The sequence below is a fragment of the Anas platyrhynchos genome, chromosome 16 (assembly GCF_047663525.1).
Source record: "Anas platyrhynchos isolate ZD024472 breed Pekin duck chromosome 16, IASCAAS_PekinDuck_T2T, whole genome shotgun sequence".
In the NCBI taxonomy this organism is placed as follows: domain Eukaryota; kingdom Metazoa; phylum Chordata; class Aves; order Anseriformes; family Anatidae; genus Anas; species Anas platyrhynchos.
In genome coordinates this window covers 5,749,910-5,773,386 of record NC_092602.1, presented here as the reverse complement: position 1 = coordinate 5,773,386, position 23,477 = coordinate 5,749,910, and the positions used below count along the sequence as shown (strand labels likewise).

Here is a 23,477-nt window from a genome sequence, read left to right as displayed (position 1 = left end):
GCGCAGCAAAGCAGCACACTCCGGCAGCAGGTACCAAGGGGGGATGGTTTGCTTTATTTTATTTGAAGCCACGCACAAAGAGGAAAGGAACCGCATCGCTTCCAGGCTGCCCCACGCTGCCAGGGGGACCTGCAGCTCCCCGGCCTCCCTCCGGAGCAGCAGCACCAGGATGGACCTCTCGAGGAGGCTGCAGCCCCCAGCCCTTGCTCCCTGCCCGAGGGGCTCTGCCCCATGGCACAGGGGAGCCACAAGCCCCCTGCCCTGCTCTAACCCAGCCCACAGCCCGTCTCCCTGTACAGTTATTTTCCCTTTTCCCCCAGGTCAGGCACCTCCTGCTACTGCCTGCCTCCCCCCTGCTGCCTCCACGCCTCCTCTTCCCCCTCCACCCTCTATTATTTTTTCCTTCACTCCCCAGAAAGCTATTTTGAGGTGACAGCACCTGCCCTGCCCCAGCTTATGGCACAAAAAGGCGAGGGAGAAAAGGGGCATCAGCTGCACCCCCTGCCCCAGGGGAGCCAGGGGCTGCTGGTGCCACCCCACGCCCACCAGGCTGGGCTTTTTTGGGAGCTCATGCAGTAATTCCACCTCCTCCTGGAAGCAAAACAGCCCCTTTTCCAAGTGAGCTCTGCACAGACACAAGAGAGGACAGGTGGTGAGGCGTGACACACATCTCGAGCACACGGACATCGCTCATGGGGACCCAGACCCTACGCACGGACCACAGGGAGGGAACTTTTGGGATCCTCTCCTGCCTTCTTGGGAAAACGGCGGCTGCATGGCCAGGAGAGGAGATGGGGACAGGGGAGCCACCGGGTGCATAGGAAAACACACGGTGGGACCAAAGCTGCACAAACTCACGGGGCAATTCCCCCTCCCCAAGACTAGTTACAGACTGAGCCCACATCAAGCAACACCGCCATCCCCCAGGCTGCAGGAGGAACACAGGAGTTTTCAGAGCAGCTTTGGGCAGCTCTGTTAGGCTTTGTTATGGCACGGTTCTACTTGGCATTCAGACAGGAGCTCGGGGCGTGGTAACTGGGTGTGCTTGTGAGGGGCAAGGTGCCACCAGACTGGCAGAGGGACACACAGAGCCCCAGGAAATGCTCTGACACGGACACTGCCCCAGGGCACCATCAGAGCCGAGGCTGGGAACGGGGAGCCCTGCTCCTGTTCCAAACCACCAGCATTGACCTCGTGTTGCATTCCCTACCTTGCATCCCTGTCAGGATGCTTTGGGATCTGCTTTCAACCCTCAGAAAGGGTTGTAGGATCAAAGTCTATCTACTCCAACCCTCAAAACCAAGAGGGATGGATTTTAAGGTTTTGCCTGATGATTTCCTGCCCTGCTTTCACTTGGATCCATTCAGCTTCTGAGGAAATTCGTCCCCCCAACTCCAAATTCATTTCAGTACACAGCTACTGAAAGATGCAGTGGTACCCGGAGCACAGCACCCTCACCACGCAGGGCTGTTGTAAAGCACCACGGCTCCTGCAGACCACCACCACCGCTCCCCTGGGAAAAGCGCTGGGCTGCCAGTATTTATTTCTCCTATTTAACCGGTGCTCTGTACTTCAGCAGGGTGGCATGCAGGTCAAGCATTCTCTCAGGAGGAGGGGTGTGGGATGGCACGTGGTGATATTTGAAGTGCTATAATAGACTAAGAGCCTCCACCTAACAGGGCACGGTGCCTAACTCTCTGACAGAGCTACGGTGTAACTGCGAAGTGACAGGGCACGCTGCTGCAGCCAGCCTGCAGGCTTTGCTTCAGGAACCAGAGCTCTGCAAGCTCTGGATATGTCATTCTGCACCCCATAATACCTGAATGCAGAGGAAAACCTTCTCTGCAGTGACTCTGTTTGGGCCTTTAAGCCGTGTGGAAATTCACGTGCACGGAGCTGCTAAGCCTCTTCCCTTCTGGGCACTGCAGTGCGTGTCCCTGCTCCACCCCCACCAAAATCCGCTCTCCTTTGGCAAAAAGGAAAAAGGCCTCGAGCTGCAGGAATTAACATCTCTCTTCCACACGCTGCTGGGCTGTCTCCAGGGCTGGCCCGTTTCCAGTCCCGATCCCACTGTATTGCATAAATACCCACAGCCCAGAGGCAGCGGTGACCAGCAGCTCCCCATGGGCCGTGGGGTTGTTCCGACAGCGACCTCCGAGCTGCCCCGAAGCGGTGCCGAGGGGCTCAGGGTCATCCTGGGAGCACTCAGGTCACAAGAACACACACAGTGAACAAAGAACAAGGTAAGAACACGGGCTGGGTGGGTTTGGCAGGCGCAGGAAAGGGCTGGCAGCTCGTCTTCTGCTTTAGGAGAGTCTGTGTCAGGTGTGAGGTGGCCGGCTGGACCTCGGTGTTACCACGGTGCTTGGCACCCCTGGAAACCTTGCTGCTGCTCCTGGTTTTGCTGCAGGGGCTCCTTCCCAGCCCGTAAGGATGCTCAGAATGGGAAGAGTAGCTCTGTGAACAATCAGACTACAGAGGTGAAGCACAATCCGACCAAAGATTCAGACCGGAGGAGACACAGTCAGACGGAGGAGGCTTTAAAAACTATCACCTGCATGAGATATACATAAAAACCCAACAACGAAAACAACCAAACAAAAACCCCACAACATTGCAAGGACAAGCAACTTCTCTGGAAGTTGGAGTTTCTTCCAATATTCCACACCAGGGGTCTCACTGAGCCAACCTCCTAGGCAAGACGACCACGGAACGAGCAGTAGGGGCAAATCTTTCCGTAGGACAAGGCGCTTCCCTAGCACGACTGTCCCTGCGAGATCCTTATGCCTGGCCTCAGCTACCGACGTGTCCCCGTGGGCCAGAATGGGCAGGCAGGCAACGGAAAGATGCTATAGCACCGGTTATGAAGTTTAATGCAGTTTTCAATGCATTAAAGCCAAAGGATTGTCACCAAACTTGCCTTCCAGGCAAGTTTTGCAGAAGAGGGCAAAGCTACACTCTGGCTGCTTCTGTCCTCACAACGCCTTTTGCGCTCACTCCTTGCCTGAACTGTAGATCTTCTGAGCTGTGGCGCGCGTCAGCTCCAAATCCTCTGGGTACCGAATTTCTAGCTCGGTATTTGCTAGGTAGTGAACGCCGGTAAACTCGGAAAAATAGCGGCCGATGTCAGGGTGAGGAATCTCCCGAGGCTCAGAGTTGTATTCCAGGTTCTCTGTTAGGAGAGGAAACAAATCAGTTATTCCCCCACGAAAGCCATACATCCTGCGCCTCTCTCAACTCCTGTTCGTGTCTCTGAGCTCTACAAACACTGCCTCCTGATGCTTTCAACAAAAAACAAACCCTAACCCAGGAAAACAGGCAGAGAATATCCCAGTAGGCTCACTTACAGAACCTATTCTCCTAGCTGATGCTGACCCCATTTACCAGTGCCACCAAAATATTTCCTGCCTGAGACCCCCTGGCCTGACGTTAGGCTGGAGCACAGGATGCTGACCTGCTGTCACGCTGCGGACCGCAGGTCTTGTTTGTAAATGCAAGGAGAAGCTGCAGCACTGAGCTCTGCTCCCTCAGGTCCCGTGGGAGATCAGTTTCCAGGAGCTCCAAACGCTCCAAGGTGTGGGTGACTGCACAAGGATGCCCTCTGCAGGTCTACCAGGGACACCCAGTGCACTCCAGCTCCCCTGGAAAGCCTCCCAGTGACCCCCAGTTTCCTCTAGGATGCCCGAGAGACCTCCCCAGGAAACACAGGAGGCAAAATAAGGGCTCTTCCTGGAATCTAGAGGCCTCTGGAGGCCTTGCAGGGCTCTCTAGTGCACTGTCACACACACTGGAGGCCTCCTGTGGTCCTCCCCTGCACTCTAGATCCTCCGCAGGTTTACCAGGGCCCCCCAGTGCCCTCTAGCTCCCCCTAAAAGCCTCCCAGTGACCCCCAGTTTCCTCTAGGATGCCCTAGAGGCCTCGCAGGGCAAAACCCTAAACTTAATAATATACCTAACCCTAATTAGGACCCTAAAAAACACATATGGCACCAGCTTCTCCTATCAGAAAGTCTCAAATGCCTTGCAGCTCTAAGGCACCAGCCTGCTTTCCAAACATGTCTTACGCAGCAAATTTCACTTTTCTAAATCCCAGGCTCCCGAAGTAAGAAGTCTCCAGAGCGAGCACATTAATTGTTTCCCAGAGCACCCCATTTCCTCCTTTGTAGTAAACGCTAGCCTGATAAAGCACAACAGGTAAACAAAGCACTAGCGTTAAAACACAGCGGTGACCCGAGCTGAGGGCCTGTTTGCTCCCTGATTATTTGCTTAAATCAGGGTGACGAGGAGGCAGCCCAGCAATAAATCACCTGTGCAGGTGCCCTGCAGCAGTCCCCAGATGATGTCATTTTTTCCAGCATAGTGCCAGACACACAGGTAGGAAAAAAAAACACACAAACACAACACTGCCTATGTCCCAAAGTACCTTATCTGCAAGGTAAGGGGGGCAACATGTTGGGATGCTGAGAACGTGGTTCAGGAATAATCCATCTGCCTCTGAAACACGCTCAGTTCACTTCAGAGAGCACATACAAGTGGTATTCATCCATGCGGGCTCTGCGAAGCAAGCTGGACTTTGGTAAGAGCTACCATATGTCACTGTGTGCAGCCAAGAGCACGAGAGCTTTCTGCACCCCAGCGGGCTGCTGCGGTCCCGTGGGCTGCGAGGCCCCTTCTTGTCCCATACAGCCACGGGGGAACGATTTGCACTGCGATACGCCCTGCAGAAACAGGGCTGAACAGCGAGCTGTGCACAAATGGACAGACACAATGATGAAACAGAAGCTGGCAGGGGGGAGAATGAGAGAAGTGGATTCGAAAAGGTGGGGAGCCTGAGAAACGTGCTGACGAGCAGTTTTGGAACAGCAGGCACCTGGCCCGTGCTGCCAGCAAGCAAACAAAGGGAGGACAAGAGCAGACAGGTAGACACCAAGCCTGCTGTACAAGGCAGGTGTTTTGGAATTAGCGACAGCTCAACCTGCAGATTTACAGGAAGGACTCAAACTGAGCACACCTATAATAAGCTTGGTGTTATTTCTGGTTGAATCTACAAAGACTCAGTTAAAAAAAATAAATTACCATTCCCTCCTTAAAGCCAGGTCACTAGGTTATGAAATACTCCCTTCCCAAGTGATCTGAGGTTGTATTTTAGAGGGGATACTCAACAGACAGGCAGCAAGACTTCAGCAAGCAAAGACAACCCCCTGGTTTTCTCAAGCAGTATCAAAACTCTTGGATGCCACTGACAGCAGTTTCAAACTACAGCCTGGCTAAAACACAAAGTGCTCAGGAACCAGCTGTAATCAGAGCTGATTATACTTGTTTATAAACAATTAGAGAATAAGAAATGAGATGACTCAACCCCAGAAGCGCTGTGGAAAAATACCACATTAGTTTCCACTGAGGTGCATATTTGAAAATTAATCCATGGCACAAAATAGTTTTTTTTTTCAGACTATTTAAGAGGTAAAATACTGTTCAATATGAACCACAAAGTTGTGCTGCAATGTCCTGCGTCCCTACTCCATCCCTTTTTTTTTTTTTTGTTAGTTCTACTGAATATAATGTGACTCTCAGGAAGGTGAGAAACACCTGCACTCGAAGTGTTTCAGGCTACAAAGGTAGGAGTGTCCCCTTGTGTAAAACCACCTCTTGCTCGTAGGTATGGGATCAGAACATGCTAGGAGCACACCCTAGCAAGAGCTGAACTGCATTTTGGCCATAGTTTCCTGCTCAACAACTTCTGCATCTTCTCTTAACAAAATATGATCAGGTTGTGCAACTGCCCTGCCAGCTGGATGCGATGCCTCTGTGTCACAGGGAGAAAAACAGGAGATAAAGAAACACCCTGATTGCAATGTACAGAGTTAAAGACTTTTTTAACCCGAGTTCAACACTTCTTCCCTTATCCTAACCTCATATTCTGACCATGAGATAAGAATTTTGCTCATGGTACTGTGTATAAAGAACACACAACTGAAATTTCTGCACCTCTTGGCGTTTGTGAAGAGGCATTCATTTTAGTCCCTTTCTTACCAGAGATGGCACCAAAAGCCACGCTATTCGTGTTCTCTGGGATCTTAGCACACTAAGTCTCTCAGTGAAAGGTGTTCAGAACCATGCTCTAAAAACGAGCAAGGTTTGGGTGTTCTCTCACTAGACCCTACTTTGAGGTCCTTCCGAAAGCATGACCATCATTTCACAAAGCAAGAGTTGCTGACAGAACTTTGAACTTCAGAAAAAGTTGAATTAGCTCTTCCAAAAGCAGTAATCCTGGTTTATACCATAAAACCAATCGTGTCCAACACACACTTGTTTCTAGGGCAAGAGGAGATTGTAACAAATTGAACATTGATTGGTCCTCAATGTTCATCCCTAGCAGGACTGATTTCACAGAAATCAAACAAAATATGTCTGTGAATTCAAGACAATTCTCCTTCCTACCCCAACTTTAACTTACACTTCATGCCTCCTACTAAAGAGCTGATCACTTAAGCGTCGCCTTCTCCTACTGCACTTTTTAACAGACAGCAAACTGAGGAGACTCCTGCTCACCTTGAGCAGCGTATCTGCAAGAGCCATCTTCCACTAGCACGTTGTAGAAAGGCTGGTGGGGGCCATGTGGGAGGCTGTGGACATTCATGTTTCGGATCCATTCATGTCCCATCATGCAGGCAGGATCCCAGCCGTAGATGACGCAGTTGTAGCCATATCTAATTAAAAAGAATACACAACACAGGCTATGAAAACTCCAGAGCCAGCTCTTTTCGTCAAGGCTAATAGAGCACAAACAGAACAGAAGCCTCCTGTGAGCAGGCACAAGGAGGAGAGGAGAAGAACATCATTATAAAAAAACTTGTGTGCGTACGTGTCTGTGTTCTGAGGTGGGTGGGAAATGACTAGAAGTAACTGGGCAAACAGACAGGAACAAACAGCTGAGGACAAAGGAAAGCCAAATTTGAACAAGAAATGAGAGCGGGGAAGAGACTGGGATGTCAGCAACAGGGAGAACAGGAAACAAGAAACAGGGAGGGGAATCAAGCACTCTACCGTGCTGTGCAATTACTTCTGTTCCCATCACACAGACACGGTAATCCCAGTGCTAATTCCCAGAAACAAAGCCAGCATTATTGTCAGAGTATTTATGAGATTAATTGTGAGGTATCATAACTGACACTGCTGACACTTAAAATATGCTTCAGATGTCTTGCTGAGTTGTTTGGAGGAATGGCCACAGCCACAGAGTGCCAGCACGTCGTTCTGGCAGGGCTGTGCAGACAGGAACACAAAGCCCCTGCGCAATGCAGGAAGAGGCAGTAATAACAGCGCAGGGTAAGATTCATAAGCTGTCTTTGCCATCTCATCTCTTCTGAAACCAGCTCTGTTCCACAGTCCCTCATTAACCGATTACAAATGTTTCTTCGAGAGCTCTGGACTGTGGAAATTTTATCTGTGATACATGATGACTCACAGGAGGCACCTCGCAAACCTCTCTGCAAACAAGCAGCAGCAAAAACGCTTGCTCTCAAAGGAGAGACAGAGCTGCCCCCATTTTTCTAAGAGGTATGCAGCACAGATGCATGTGCCTGACATTTTCTGTTCCAGGTACCTCCTTGGCAGATAAAACCCTGTCTCATTACGGCCAGAACAAACACTTCTGCACTCGTCATTACAGTACAGCCTCCTGCTAGCACAGGGAAGGTTTTGAAGAGCTCACCTCTTGTGTTTCATAATCAGCCCAATGGAAAAGCAGACCTCTTTGTGTTTCTCATCCGAGCGGTGCTTCACCTCGGGTCCCACCTCCTCCTTCCGACGCTCAATATGCTCTAGGGTATGCTGAACCAAGTACCCGACCGCCCCATGCTGGGATGGATCCAAGGCCTGAATGTGCTGCAAGATGTCCAGAACCTTCAGCAAGCAAAACAAGATTGACAGATTCAGAACAAGCCTCCACAGCAGTCAAACACAAACAGATACACTTCCCGTGTTAGCTGGGTCTACGTGCCCAGGCCTAGAAGTCTGCCACACAAGTTTTCCACACAGAACTGAGAACCTTTGCTCTAACTACACGGTTCCAAGGAGTTGACACTTGCTTATCCTGTAGAAATTGCAAACATTGCTCTCCTCTATTTTTAAAGCTCCCTATTCCTAAGGAAGGGCACTGCTGAACAAAGTAACTCCCTAAAACTAAGTCATACAAGCTAATGGCATCACGTGTTTCAGCTACAGGGCATCAAAGACACTGCTTCAAGGTTTCTGAGATGTTAGAAGAATTCTGAAGCTAGTCTGCTGAACCCCTGCTGTGAAGTGATTTCAGATGATTTCTGCTGTACTCCAGAACAAACATTTTAGCTTTAAAAAGTTCCTCAGCACAGAAGGAAATGCAAATAACCTGTACGATGCTGTAACATGAAATAGTGAACAGGAGACAGAGAACCTGCTTGACTCAGGATAACTAAAGGGCACTGACTTCAAAAGTGTTCCCAAAGTAGCAGACTCTGTAGATCTCAAGTACCAGCCTACCAACACCCTCTGGCATGTCATTGGAGCATCAAGACAGAACAGCTGCCACCAGCTTTGTTACAGGCAGGCAACGCAGGTTTTTATCTTCTTGCATCTTGTTCCTAACAAAAATGTTGTCTAAACAGATTTGGAAAAAGCAGTCACATCCATCTCAACATCAAACACCTCAAGTGCTGCCTCACTTCCAAAATCTGACACCCCTCAGCAGCTGGCAAGAGATCAAAGATTGTCTCCTTGATCACATGCTGCAAGTTTTGGTGAACCTGAATTTAGAGTGGGGCAGAAGAGGAGACCTCAGGCTACTCAGCATGAGCATCAGTCCAGCACTGAAAAAAATAAACTCAAAAAAAAAACCAGAAGAAAAGAAGAAATACTGCTCAGGCTTCTCAGCACTTTAAATTGCTGGCAGGCATCTTACTGCCTTAAGAAGGGTGTGAAAACTGAAAAATCCTGCAGAAAGGGGAAGGCCTAGCACAGTGACCATGGCTGCCAGAGATTCTTGGCAATTTCATTTACTCTTATTTGCAAACATTCAGGACAACATTCTGGACAGCTTTGCTTGAGTTTTAAGATTTCATGCCACTTTCCGTAAGTTTGGCAGACCTCTCTGAAATCTGGTATGTTCTGTTCTGTCAGGCATACAGGCTTCTCTGGCTAACTGTAATCCTATATGATAGCCTGGCAGGACTGGATGCATGTGAGGATGCCACAGGAGAAGTCTGGAGCTGTACATTTTCATTGTGTCTGGCAAAGTGGTGCAGAGAACTACATGCAAGAGTCAGCCACGGGGGGCATTATCTGTCCTGAGGGGCAGCAAAATGCAAGTACGTAAAGCCCACGTGCCTCACGAACACAAAGCTGAGTGCCAGAAAGGGGAAATCTTCCAGTATTTCATTTAGCTCTCCTCTATTTATGTACACTCTTCATTTCAGCTCAGTGGGCCCCCCAATAATTTCTTACTTTGGGCTGATTTTTCCGTGGCAACCCTAAAACTTGCTGCCCTAAGAAAGGAACAGCAAACTTAGCACAATTTGTTCTTCAAAAGGAAGGCACGTTCTCCAGCAGTCGCATGTTTCAGTTAATTTAGTGGGAAGAGCTTTGCCTCCTGCCCAGCTGTCCAGCCAATCCTTCTGCCGAATCACCCAAACCTAACGTTTGGATATGGCACAGGCAGTGCCCAAGGGAGTGAATTCCACTAAAGCACAGGCAGTTTCAACAAAGAAACCTCTCTTTGCTGCAGTGACGTTCTAAAGAAATACTTTTTTGTTTGTTTGTTGAGTTACGTGTTTTCTCCCTGTGCCTCCTCCAAATTCAGTTAAAGACACGGATGACTTAGACAACTTGCTGTCTGTCTGTACTGTCCTTCCCACACTCACAGGATTCTTCAAGGCTGAAGGTGATGTTAGCAGCCCTGTCCTTGGGATTCTTTTTTAAGTTGCTTTTTCACAAGAGCCGCTGATTGTGTACCTAAAGTTTCAGAGAACAGCTTTGTTGTTTGCAAAAGATAATTTCCTACAGGTTTCCTGATATGGTAATTGTTCCTTTCCTGTGACTCCAGCCAGACTCCTATCACCACCACCTCAATCTAGGCATACCGAGTCCTTACCTCTTACACTTTACAGCTAGCTACAAGTCCACAGTATTGGTTTTAAGACAAATTGTCAGACCGGGGCTGTAAATCATAAATTATGACTCAGACTTGAGGCTGCTCACGAGTTTCCCCTAGAGCAAGCAAGAGTCATCCTCTTTCCTCGCTTCACGTAGTAGAAATTGATTCACCGAAATGTGATAACTCGTTCAATTGCGTTTATTAGAGAAACAACTTGTGGCAGACTGTAATGCAAGTTGATGTAGTCCAAAAATCAATAGACTAGTGTTAATAATGCTTAGCCTATCAGAAAACATATGACCGAGTGGCGAGGTACCTTTTCTGGCCAGATTCCCAGGTGGAAGTATAACCTAGCCTGGAGCATTAGATGCTGCACATTGTCCGGATACATGGCCAGGTACAGATCCAACGAGTCTCTCAAGAGTTGATAAGACTGATCAGTGCTTTCTCTGCCAGCAAAAAAGAAACTCAATTGTAAGGCTAGCTCTTCAGTTCCTATCCCTAATACGCCAGTGTACAGGGATAGCCACCAAAAGCAGTGCTGCAGGTACAGGCATGCTCACTCCATGTAAGTGACAGTCAGCCCTGGAGTCACTCATCACATCCAACAGCCTGCTGGAAAGGGAAAATGCTACACAATTGAAAACCGGCCTCTACCCTCCCACTTCACCAGTATTCTACTTGGTCAAATGATCATACTCATAAAATTCACTCTGTCACTTCCTTCTGAAATTTGCTTTTGTTCCCCTTGCTTAATTACACCTAAAGCGATGCTTTTACTCTCTGATTTCTGTCTGTTGCTACTTGGGAAAGTGATTAGCAGGACATTTGAAAACAAAAGCAGATTGTTAACAATCCAACACCACCATCTACTCATTTAAGCATATGGTTTATGCCTACCTGGTCATCATAAAGGTCTCTGCCCTCAAGGGAACAGTTCCTATCTGCTTTTCACATAGTAAAAAAAAAAAAAACACAACACAGTTGTGTCCATTTTCTTGAGTGAAAACTATCTATTCTTGCTTCCAAGCAATACTGTTGCAGGAGGTGATCAAAAGCAACTAGACACTGCGATGTGACATCCAGAGCTTTCAAGACTGCCTGGTGTGACTGATGCCTTTTTAAAGCACTCACTCCAGTACTGCGAAGAGGCAGTATCAGACAGGCAGACAGCACACCATGGGCCCTTTTTTCCCCCACAGCACTTACGGGCCAGATGACTTCAGTTACAACTCACCGCTTGCCCAGGTTTAAGAGGTTTCCCACCATGCGCTGCAGGACCTCCTTCGAAGTCACCACCCCATAGAACTCCTCCGTCACGTGGTGGCCTATAAGGTACTCGCACTCCTTCACGGTCAGCTGCTTCCCCTTCCCAAAGGCGTCAATGTAAGTGTAGTCAAAAATATCTGTGCTTCTAATAAGACATCAAGGAAACCAAGCTGTGATGCTGGGCCTTGTGGTAAAGCAGGATTACCTATTTCTGTTCTCCTAGCACTTTCAAGCTTGTTTCTAAAAATGCGCCATTCATACCTCAGCTCCCTCCCTCGTACAAAGAGATCACCTGCTACCTTCTCTCTCGTTTTTCACTCCATTGTGCCAGTTCTTTCCTTCACATATTTTCAGGTTTGCTGTATTTATTGCTACATTACATGATGCTGCTGCACTGTAAAGTGTAACAGAGCCCACACATATGGCATCTGAAGCCTACTGCCAGAAGCGGTATATATAGACAAAAACATGGCTCTGAATTGGACTGCTGATGTCATTCACAAAATATACATTTCTGTAAATTGATCACAATCTGGTCAAAGGTTTGGCCTGCACTGACTCAGAGAATTGAAAGAGTGCACAGTACAACCGCAATGGCCTCTAAGAGCTGTTCTGTGTGAAAGGTCAAGTGAAATAAGCACTTTTTTTCTTTTTTTTTTCTTTTTTTTTTTTTTTTTGTAATCTTATTAAACAGGAGAACAATCACCTCATACTACTATTTCACACTCAGGAAATCTGTTATATTTCCTTAACAGAAGAACTGAGTTCTGGGAAAGTTTATCTAGACAGCTGATCTTTTCCTTATAATTATGGATGGAAAATAATTAAATTCTGGAGCTGTAAATTCCTTGTGGCTTTTATAAAAAAAATAAAATGATAAAACTTCAAAACACAGCAGATCACTTACCCTTCTTTTCCTTGACACCATCGCAGCAGAAAATGACTAGGGAAGTTGACTGGCTCAAGTTTGACTCCCAGCTGCCTGGCAATTGTTAAATAAAGCACGGACAAACTGATGGGAATTCCTGTCCTGCGGATCAAAACCTGGACAGATAGAAAAGTGGGGGATATTAAGAAAGAAAAAAAAAAGAAACTCCAAGGTTTTAATTCACAAATGAAAACACACCAACTTAACTGAATATGCACTAAAAGATGACAGGAAATTTACAGGAAATTACTCTTCAGAGACAGATTTTTTTTTTGACTACATTTTGTCACATGAAACACCACAAGTAGCGTTTCAAGCCTTGCAGCCTCCTAGGTTCTGCCTAACATGCACGTACCTGGTGAATGTATGAATTCAGGGAGTTATAGTAATCCAGCTCATTTCCTTTGTATTTTAACTGCTCATACAGGACACAATTCATAGCATCAAGTACCTGCCGCTGAAGCTCCACTTCTGGAATCAGGACCTCTCCTGAAAACACGCAAAGAGCAATAAAGACAGAGAAGACAAGCATACTTAACCTTCATGCACTGAACCTCATAGCAAAATTCCTTTATGTACAAAGAACATAAAGACATCTTGATTCAAATAGTCAAGAGATTGGCTGGAGCACACAGCCCTAGTGCTCTGCTTACGGTGTGGCCTGGCTCAGCGGATTGCCACACACCTCAGCTGTGTATCAGTTCTGCCTTGCTTCCTCCTGCAGCTGCAGGACCTGACCCTGACCACCCCGTGCCAGCACAGCACTGTAGCTGGACAGTCTCACCGGCCAGGCATGGGAAGTGGGCTTTCACTGCTCGAGTCCCAGTTTGACCACTCTAGATATACAGACACAGACAGACCAGTCATTCCCTCTTTGAAAAACAGCAAAGATTAGACTAATGCTTATAAAAACACAAGAAGTAAGATGCTGCCTGACCTTTGGAGATGGTAAAACCTATACCTTTTCTATTGCTGCTGACTTGCCAAGACTTGCTGAGGAAAGGACCTGTCCCACGGCTCTGCTACACACATCAGGACTGCTTAAGACTTCAGGGACAAACGAAAAAAAAATAACACCACCACAAACCAATCCTTTTTGCCTAGACAGCATCAGATGGACAACCTTGGGCTATCGAGCTTCTGCGGCTGAACAAACAGCTGCTGCCTGAATGATAGTTTAAGCAAATGTCAGAACATGCTTCAATGGGATGAAGGACAATAATGCTTTAAGCTGCAATAATTCAACAGCTGTTTCACCTTATCTGCCTCTGTTGAGACCTGCAGAAATGGTCTGCAGTAAAGCATATGCTTTTATACAGTACCTGCCTTGGAAGCCAAGCTGGGGTGCCTCGCATTTTTCGTCCGAAGGACTTTGCGCACTTTATCAGTGATATCATCCACCTGTGCCTGGACACTTTTTAAGCAGATGTCTGACAGCGGGTTACAATATTGGTCAATTAAAACGGCACCTGGAAAAAACAAACTACATAAGAAACAGGACTTCAGTTGTTTTTTGTTTTGTTTTTGTTTTGTTTTGTTTTTTGCTTATTTTTGTCTACTCTAAATTCCAAATCTATGGCATACAGCAAGCAATTGCAGCACAACACAACAACTTTCTTCTCAAAACTCTAATTTGTATATTGGATTTATCACAAAATGCAGAGAACAAGCTGACAATGATAAATGCCAGTTAGATTCTGTACTTCCCACCCCACCTTTCTGAAAAGGAAAGCAATAGATTTGTACATTGAGCAAGTATGCTGCTGGACAAGTCTTACTTAACCAGCCAACTCCTGTCACACTGCATCTCCTGGCATCCTCCCAGCTCATGTTTCTTGTTCAGATCCTCAAACAACCTCAACTTCACTTCTGCGTCAGTTCTGATTTCTTCCTGCCACATCCTCAATCGCCATCATTCTTGCTCAATGCTCCCTCTTCTGCTACATTCATCCTTCCATGCCTGCCCTCCATCTTCCTGTCAGAAACCCGCTATAACAGATTTTCATTTTTCTTCTGCCCAACCCTCTCCTGTCAAACTTCTGCAGAAAAAAAATAGCCCTTTCTCAGAATAATCTCCTTGTCATCTTGTCAACCATGCTCTTTCCAAAGCCTCCATATTGCCCAACCTTTGGAATCAACTATATTCACCTGCAATCAATTCACCTGCACTGATTCACCCTGCCTGCAGCATGCTCCTTGCTCTTGTCCAAGGAGAAAGGAGAGAGATTTTTCCCCTTTCTGGGGAAAGGAGATGGTAGGGAGCTGACCTGAAATCAGATCACGCGGTCTAATAGGCCCTGTTCAGCCCCTAGGCCACAGTTAAAATGCTTCTGCAATGTCAGCTGGTCAGGATGCTGAACTACTGCTGATCTCTTCACTGCACTGTTCAAATCCAAGTATTTTAACTTTTTTCCATTGCTTCTCTGTTTACCTGTCCATGCACAACTACTTGAGCATAAAGCAGAGAAAGAAACGAGTGGAATGCTGATTTTTTGATGTAATGCTATGCAATTACCATAATTTTTTAAGGATTTTAGGTACAGCAAAAATCCTAACTTAATTCTGAGTCGCTGTCCAGGGGCTAGTTGATATGTAAGCAAGGAAGCTTCTCTTCAAGTAAAGCAACAATGATGGAAAGCTGTCATTAACTGCTCTGCATCGGACTTCTGCTAAGGACTTACCCTCTAAAAATGACTGCTGATCAGTAGGGCGTTGAAGATACTCCTTCAGATTTTTTAATATGTTCTGTTGCCGTAGGAAGTAGAGAATTTTCTTTGCATAATACTTCCAGGTGAGGCCTTTCCTGCACAATGAAACACAAGAAGTTGTATTAGACAAGCACTTCAAGAGTGAACATTCCATTTAACTTTTCCAGTGAAGACATCTGCATTTTAGACATTGCTTTTCTGAACAAGACCAATGACACCACAGAGTCAGCCAAAGAGGTAAATATTAAGAGCATACTTATCATCAAAAGAAACAACTTACAACGCTTGCAAAATATTGTCCCCATCATCTTCAGTTTTTATCTTGCCACTAAGATAGCATTTTGAGAAGATATAGTATCACAGGAAACAACACAGATCCTGCTTAAAGTAGTTCAGGAATATCTGAATGAAATACAATATTTTATTCACAAAATGTCCTCTGACTGTGTCCCCCCAGAATATTAAAATATCATTTCACCAATTAAAAAAAAGTGATGAGAGACAGGAATGTACGTCCAATAATATTCAGAACAAAATTGCCAGAGAAAAATGTCTTTTTTACTCAAAAAAGGCTGGAAGGGACCAATAGTTGGCCTGTAGATCACACAATCCAAAACCTTACAGTTTTCATAGTAAAATCCCTTACATTTTCTATATTAAGAAGTGAAGGCAGAGTGCCCAAAAAGCAGCAGAGAGCTGATTTGAAGAGGTCACTGGAAATATGACAGCCCAACGTAGAGGCATTCAAATCACATGCATCTGAGCAAGCCCTGGCCTTCAGCAATGGGTTACCCATTGCTTCAGCACACACTTTTACACCAAATAGTTAGGAATGGTGCCCCCCAAAACCAAAAATCAAAAAATAAAAACAGACACAAACACAAGAGAGGATTCTGCTGACATCCTGGCTCTGTCTTTGCCATATTTTTAAAATAAGTCCAGCTCTTTTCTTCATGAAAAAACCTTTTTCCCGCTTGCCTGTTCTCTCCTCCAGATTGCAGGTCAAATCAGTCTTCTCCATCCTAATGAACAGGAGAACAATCAAACCTCATAACACTTCATCCTCTTCCAATACGTTGGGAAGCTCAATAGGGACAACTGCTTTATTGGGATATCTTCCAGGGAAATGATTTAGCCTAATGCTCCTGAATGGCAAAGACTACAGCTTAATCAGGGTGTAATTAGCATCAATTCTGCTTTATTGGGAGGCATTTGGCCAGTGCGAAGGCTCAAAAGCTTTTTAACCAGTTGTCAAATGAGAGATGTTTAGTCCCAGTTCAAATAGAGAAGGTAATAAAATGGATGTGAAAAAGCAAAAATGAGATGATTGTCATTCCAGTTATGTTTTTCCAAGCTCCACTAACAGTCCCTTTAATCAAGGCTATTAGACCCCATTAAGACAAATGTATTGCTGCTTTGTATCACAGCAAAAACAGCATTGTTTATATGGTACCAGCAGAAAAGCCTTTAAGCAAGCCTGTGATCTATTCATCTTGCTCAGTGTTACCCATGGTAATGAGAACACCCAGGCAGATGTGAACCAAAAATTTTATTTACCCACTTGGCATTTCACCTGTCCAAAGAATTTACCAAGCTGCAAATTTTGCAGTGGTTCAATTAAACTCAGATGCTTATTTGGGGACAAAAAACGTACCTATCTACTACAGCTAAGAAAGGCAACAGAAGAGGTTAAAAAAAAAAAAAAAAAAAAGGCTGTGGTTTCATGATGTGGGGAGGGATTTACGGTGGCAATCCACAGTGAAGTACTGCTGTTCCCTCCTGTGTTGTAGGCCCATACTGAGAGAACTGTTGTGAACTTGCAAGGAAACAAGCAAGCAACAAACAGCAACACGAAGCCAGGGGACCTCCTTCTTGTAGAATGGTTTACACGGGTTCTTCTGGGAGTATTAAACGTGTTCTGCAATTAAACGCACAGTAATTCTCCCCAGCCTCAGTAAGGCTGGGGTTGTTGGTTTTTGGGGTGACAAAAGGAGTGAAGCTGACATCAGGCACCCATCACAGTACCATTCTTCTTTAGCCACTGAAAGGAGAAAATCCCTTCCACTTCTAATACTTCGTGTTCTTTCTTACCTTCCTTCCATGTTAAGGATACACATCAGCTCATCCTCAAAGAAGTGACTTGGGCATCCAAGAGTCTCGATGTCACTGAATCCATCACAGGGGACCTGCCAAATCAGACGCTGAATTATGCAGAGCACAAGAGATTGTTTCCTGAAGAACGTGATTTCATAGAAAGTCTCAAAACCCTACAGCAATCTGAGCTAACTACTACAGCATTTGGGGCTCCTGCAGAGGTGTATGGACCAGCCCTGGCATATCAGATCACACGCAGGTTGGGCCCAAGCTTTAAGGTGGAAACAACTGCCTGTGGTTGACTAAACCTCTCCATACCCTCCCTAGAGTAGCAGATTGCTCCTGGAGAAATGAACGAAGGAGCAGGAGCTTTAATTTCAGTCTCAAACCTCAACTGTTTAAGCAATATTGACAAGGGCCAAACTGGAGCTATCAGGTTGTTAATCTAAAAAAATATCTGAAACAATCATTTGTGTGTCTATATTCGTAACATTTTCTTGCAAAAATTGGAATTTTTAAACTCTGGTTGAACTGTAAAAAATCTTATTTGCTTTCAAGCTTTTCAATACAGGAGATTAACAAAATTTAAGGAAAAAAATGGGATTCCTATTATACTGTATCTTAGTGGCACTCCACTGGATCTAGCAGAATTGGGTTGAAAAGTCTCCTCCCTGCACTTCTAAGCAGAGAAGCAAGCTGCAGTTTCTAGCCCCACAGGAGACAGTCCTAATTTTTAGGAATTCGGGTATTGCTGAGTAATGGTCTCTCAACAGTTCTTGCATACGTGATTGAAACAGTAGGAAGCCAGGAGGCTCTGCGGTCGGTTAATGCCCTGACACACATTTCACCACATTAAAATGTCTAGCTGCTGCAACCACAGTGGAATAGGTCAAAAAGAAGAGCCAAGACATATGCATCTCCTAATTTTCTACTGGCCTCATGGCCTTTCTCTCTGGGGGAAAAAAAAAAAAAACAAAAAACAGTTGCCAGCATAAAATCAGACTTCAATGTGGGTCTCCAATGCCTCCAGGGATTTCTTCACTGGACCACAATGTATTTGCAAAGGAGATAGAGAGGAGTGGCCATTTACTGGCTCTAGCATGAACTTTTTAATTCAGCTTTAGTTATGTGCAGCTTTTAAGTTTATTTCACAGAATTTCAGGTTGACCCAAACCTTATAGGTAGCCAAAACCCACAGCCACCAACTGAGCAAACAATGAAACTGATGTTCCATGCTTAAGTAAGTTTTTCTGAGAGACTAAATTTTCACTTTTTACACAAGACACGTAAGTGTGGTGTCATGGTTAGGTAAAGAGTTTGAATAATATGCTTTCCAATTCAGTGAACCTATTGCGTCTCAGTCCTGCTTTCAAATTACTCCTGACAACTCTCAGAGGAGCATATCCTTGCATGAGGCCTGCAGGGAGATGAATTGATAGGCTGTGGTATGTGCAGAGAAACTATCGGTCCTTAGAAGTCGCTGAGCTCCTAGAGCCAGGTCTGAACATGCAGTGATGAGCAAAGAGCTCATAAAGACACAATGAGGATCTCAGCAACAGCCATGTGGTCTGCAGAATGTGCCTTGGACTCTGCGCAGTTTGTACCTTTGGATTTTGGACCATCTCTCATTTTGGCCGGCAGTCTAGCATTCTCACATAAAGTGAGGCAACAGGAATTTTGACCGCACAGCTGAAAAATACGTGGGGAGAGACCTGAAACTGCTACAAAGTACTAACCAAACAGCTAGGCTACTGCACATGCACAGGGATGACTTACGTGCTCTGAAAAGAACCTTTTGGAGAACGAAGCTACAATTCTCTGGGCTTCTAGTCCAGCATTGTGCCGCGCTTTGTATTCTTCAAGCCAGCTAACACCGTCTGTGTGGCTGTAGTATTTCAGCAGCGATGGCCACCTACACAACAAGACAGAAGCGAACAGGTTCATTAATATTTCAGCATCGCTGAGGATCTCCAGAACTGTGAAAAGTTGTAACCATATGGCTTGAGGAGCTGAGCCACTGACAAGAGACAATACAACCTCAGATGTAATCGTACAAATTAATCCAATGACTGACTCGGGCATCAAAGCATAAATCCAACTGATTTCAACTCAATATTACTGGTTATTTTAAAAGTAAGCTCTCCTGTGGCCTGTCAACAGCAAATGTTAACAGGAAACCTTCAAAAGGTTCGTACACCAGGTATTTCAATATCTATACCTGCTGAACACTTCTGAAATTTCCTTTAGAGCTTTCCAAGATAAACACAGGTATTGCATCAGTAAAACAAATAAGAGTTTTATAATAGAAAAGTTTGCCATTCTGAAGATGTACCACGTTCAAGCTAACTTGCCAACTAACAATGAGAATTCATTGTCTTGTGTTCTTCCTCCTACCCTTGTGGGTCTAATTAAAAGGATGCACAAACCAGAGCTTCCTCTACTACCTTGCTGGTGGCAGCATCTGCTGTAGGGAGACAGAGTTCTGAAGTCAAATCGTGACAGCTAGATGACTTTGCAGGTCATTTTTAATATAAGAAATATTAAAAAATAAACCCCAAACCAAACCCCTTTCATGTAAAAGAAAGCTGGACCTGCTTTACCAAGCCTAAAAGCTAACACACGATTTATAGCTTAATAAGAAGCATTTCAAGGTATGCGAACAGAAAGCCTAACTTAAAGGCAGTGTTTTGGGGTCAATTACCCCCAACAGCACCTTTCCTAGTGAAGTGGGAACGTGCTGTCATTACACAGCCCTACGCAATAAAATATATGCCAGTGCAGCTATACCCGTGACTCTTCTGAAGGTACAAAGACCATTTGGGTATGAATGTGAGGCAGGATGAGCATAGGTGGAAATATTTTGGACAGCATGGGACAGAAAGACAAGAGAAAAGCCTCCTGTAATTTGCATGGGGGCTTTTTTTCCCCACATTTTGACATTCTGTTGGTTAACATTGTTTTTTTACAGTGTTATCTTTCTTCAACTACATGAATTGCCTTAGGTTCTTTTCAGGTTATTTATATAAATATATAAAAATAGTAATTTACATGTGTTAAGTATGTATTTATATATATAATAATACATATATACACACACAATAATTCTTATATCCCTACCTGCATACTTACAGACAAATATTTAAATCACTACTTCCATATAATAATTTTTAGCAACAGACCAAAAGGCACTGTTCTGTCCATCCACACCCTGCAGATATTTTACTGCCTGTTAAAAATAAAACTACACTGCCATCGCAGTTACACAATAAAGTCAAAGACTAACCAAATAGCTTCACATCACACAGTAACCTTTCTCCTAATGGATCCCTGGCTGTTCATCTATCGCTGAAATGCAGCCACGTCGTAATAACAGTTACGATCATTTATTGTAGCAGGAGAAACAATGATTTCTTGGGTTGAAATTACATTGATGATTTTTGGAAAATAAAACATAATTACGCAAGGTGGAATCCTGCCAGGAGGACGAGGTCAACATGCACACTCCTGCCAAAAGCTCTATTATCAGAGACAGAGGAGGACTGCAGCATGTGCTAATCGCCCACCACACTCAATTTCAACTGTCGGATCTGAAGCACTTGTAGAAGTTCAGGTTCACTTCAGAAATTAGAACCGCTGAACTGGTGAAAATACTTGGCCAGCCATGCCAAGCTCTAGCTTGCTGAAAAGGGGAGGCTGTAATTGTCAGGCAGCCTTTTTTCAAGGGAGGAGAGGGAATAACCCCCTCGTTTAACTCTGCTGAGTTCTCCAAGCCAAGTGTTTACAGGCATACTGCTGCTTTTCCTGTGCCAAAACACGGACAAAAGCAGGCAGCAGATGAGCGTGCCCTGCTCTAGACAGGCTGGTGGCCCCAGCGAACGCCTGGTGCTCCTGCAGCCATGAAAGGAAGCAACGCAACCAATTCAACAGCTCCAGGGGTTTCGGCAGGGCTGTGCCCCCTGCAAGGCACACTGAGACCACCCTGGGGCTAAATGAAACCCCAAGCAGCAAACATTAACCCAAAGCCTCCTCCTGGGACAGGACAAACCTCTGTGGCTGCAAAAAAACGAGAGCACAGCGCAGTCGGGCCGGGAGGCCAGCAGACAGCCACAGTGCGTGCACCCTGTCCCCCTCCCTTCTTCCTCCTCTTCCACCTCCATTTCTTCCTCCTTCTCCTCTTTTATCTTCTCTTCTTCCTCACCCCCACTTCTCCTCCTCCTATTCCACCTACCCCTCCTCCTTTCTTCTTCCTCCTGTTCCTCCCCCTTCTCCTCTACTTCCTCCTCTTCTACTTCCTCCTATCCCTCCTCATCCTCTTCTTCATCGTATTCTTCTCCTCCTCTTCCTCTTTTTCCTCCTCTTCCTTTTCCTTCTCATCCTCCACCTCCTATTCCTCTACTTCCTTTTTATCCTCTTCTTCCTCCTATTCCTCTACCTCCTCCTCTTCCTCCTGTTATTCCTCCTCCTCCTCCTCCTCCTCTTCCTCCTCCTCCTCCTTTTCCTCCTCTTCCTTCTCCTCTTTTCCCTCTTCTTCTTCCTCCTCCTCCTCCTCTACCTCCTGCTCTTCCTCCTCCTCCTCTTCCTCCCCCCTCCTCCCGTTCTACTTCCTCCCCTCCTCTCCCTCCTCCCCCTTCTCCTCCTCTTCCTCCTCCTCCCTCTTCCTCCCCTCCTCCTCCTCCTCCTCCTCCTCTCCCTCCCGCCGCCCGCCCCCCGGGCGCTGCCCACCTGAGGCGGAAGCATTCCCGCCACACCTTGCCGCGGGGCTGGCAGGCGTCCCGCAGGCGGCGGCAGGTGCAGGCCACCCTCCCGATGTCGGCGGCGCCCAGCACCCCGCAGCACAGGATCAGCTCCAGCAGCTCCCCGGGCAGCTCCGCCAGGCCCGGCCGCCCGCCGCCGCCACCGCCTCCTCCTCCTCCTCCCGCCGCCGCCGCCATCTTGGGTGTTTACCTGAGCGGCTCCCACCCCCCTCCTCCCTTCCCCTGCGGGCAGGGCTTAGGGAGCGTCGCTTCCTTCCTCGGCCGGCAATGCGGGCGCTAGGGAGCGTCTGTAAAGTTCACGCTGGAGAGGGGAGTTGTATGGCTGCCCCCCCTTCCCCCGAGCGCTGCCCGTCCCTACCAGCTTTGGGCTGTCTGCATCGTGCCAACGGGGCTGGCCGGGCAGGGGGGAGGATTGCTGGGGGTGGCGCTGCCGCCGCCGCCGCCATGGCTGTGGGGGTGCCGCTGCTGTGGCTGTGGTAGTATCTGAGGTAACGCCGCCATGGCTGTGGGAGTACCTGAGGGAATACCACTGCCATGGCTGCGGGAATACCTGAAGTAACGCTGCCATGGCTGTGGTAATGCCTGAGGGAATGCCACTGCTATGGCTGTGGTGATACCTGAGGTAATGCTGCCATGACTGTGGTAATTCCTGAGGTAACACTGCCATGGCTGCGGTAATACTTGAGGGAATGCCACTAGCATGGCCCTAGTAATACCTGAGGTAACACCACCTCTATGGCTCTGGTAACGTCTGAGGGAATGCCACCACCATGGCTCTGGTAAAACACTGCTGCCAGCATGGCTCTGATAATGCTCAAGGGAATGCTGCCAGCACATACATGGTGGTACTTGAGGTAACCCCATCTCCATGGCTGCAGTAATATCTGAGGGAATGCCACTGCTGTGGCTCTGGTAATACCAGAGGTAACCCCATCTTCATGGCTGCAGTAATACCTGAGGTAACGCTGTTACCTCCGTGGCTGTGGTAACACCTGGGGTAACACTGTACCAACGTGGCTGTGATAATACTTGAGGGAATGCTGCCAGCACCTATATGGTGGTACCTGAGGTAACGCCATCTCCATGGCTGCAGTAATACCTGAGGTTACACTGCCACTGATGTGGCTGTGGTAATACCTGAGGGAATGCCACCACCGTGGCTGTGTTATCATAGAATCATTAAGTCTGGAAAAGAGCTCCAATATCATATGGTCTAACCACCCCCCTACCACCAATATCACCCGCTAAACCACGTCCCTAAAATACTAAGGGAATGCAGACACCAGATATGTGGCAACACCTGAGGTAACGCCACCTCCATGGCTGCGGTAATACCTGAGGTGACACTGCGATGTCTGAGGTAACGCACTTGCTGTGGTAACACCACCGTAGGGACTGAGGTGACACCACGGCATCTGCTGCTGTGGCTGCTATTACGACCTGGCGATGTCTAACGCATCGTATCTGCCATCACATCTGAGGTAACACCACCGCCATGTCTGAGGCAGCACCACGGCGGTCTCTGAGGTAACTGGTGATGTCCAAGGTAACGCTGCTGCTGAATCTGAGGTGTTTTACCTGGGGTAAAACTGCTGA

The 23,477-nt window shown here is 46.7% G+C and overlaps 1 protein-coding gene across 3 annotated transcripts; it reads right to left on the bottom strand.

Annotated features, from left to right (window-relative positions):
- Positions 1-33: 33 nt before the first annotated feature.
- On the bottom strand, positions 34-22,088 carry FBXO21 (F-box protein 21). Of its 3 annotated transcripts, none has more exons than XM_027469797.3 (12): positions 21,850-22,088; positions 18,904-19,039; positions 17,125-17,219; positions 15,007-15,128; positions 13,648-13,794; positions 12,681-12,814; positions 12,305-12,441; positions 11,366-11,542; positions 10,445-10,577; positions 7,714-7,904; positions 6,552-6,709; positions 34-3,172 (listed from the first exon to the last, which is right to left on the bottom strand). In XM_027469797.3, exons 1-12 carry the CDS (start codon positions 22,056-22,058, stop codon positions 2,994-2,996), a joined length of 1,818 nt encoding a protein of 605 aa, XP_027325598.1. In that variant the 5' UTR covers positions 22,059-22,088; the 3' UTR covers positions 34-2,993. The 3 variants fall into 3 exon arrangements, with proteins under 3 accessions (XP_027325598.1, XP_071880753.1, XP_071880754.1); XM_072024652.1 differs by lacking the exon at positions 21,850-22,088 and adding an exon at positions 20,587-21,128; XM_072024653.1 differs by lacking the exon at positions 21,850-22,088 and adding an exon at positions 19,572-19,603.
- Between the last annotated feature and the right edge of the window lie 1,389 nt (positions 22,089-23,477).

Coding starts and splice junctions, on each gene's coding strand:
- FBXO21 (XM_027469797.3), bottom strand. CDS start 22,058: ATGGCGGCGGCGGCGGGAGGAGGAGGAGGAGGCGGTGGCGGCGGCGGG. Junction 11,543..12,304: donor TGGTGTCAAGGAAAAGAAGG/GTAAGTGATCTG, acceptor ATGTCTTATTAG/AAGCACAGATATTTTTGACT. Junction 6,710..7,713: donor CTGATTATGAAACACAAGAG/GTGAGCTCTTCA, acceptor CTTTTTAATTAG/ATATGGCTACAACTGCGTCA.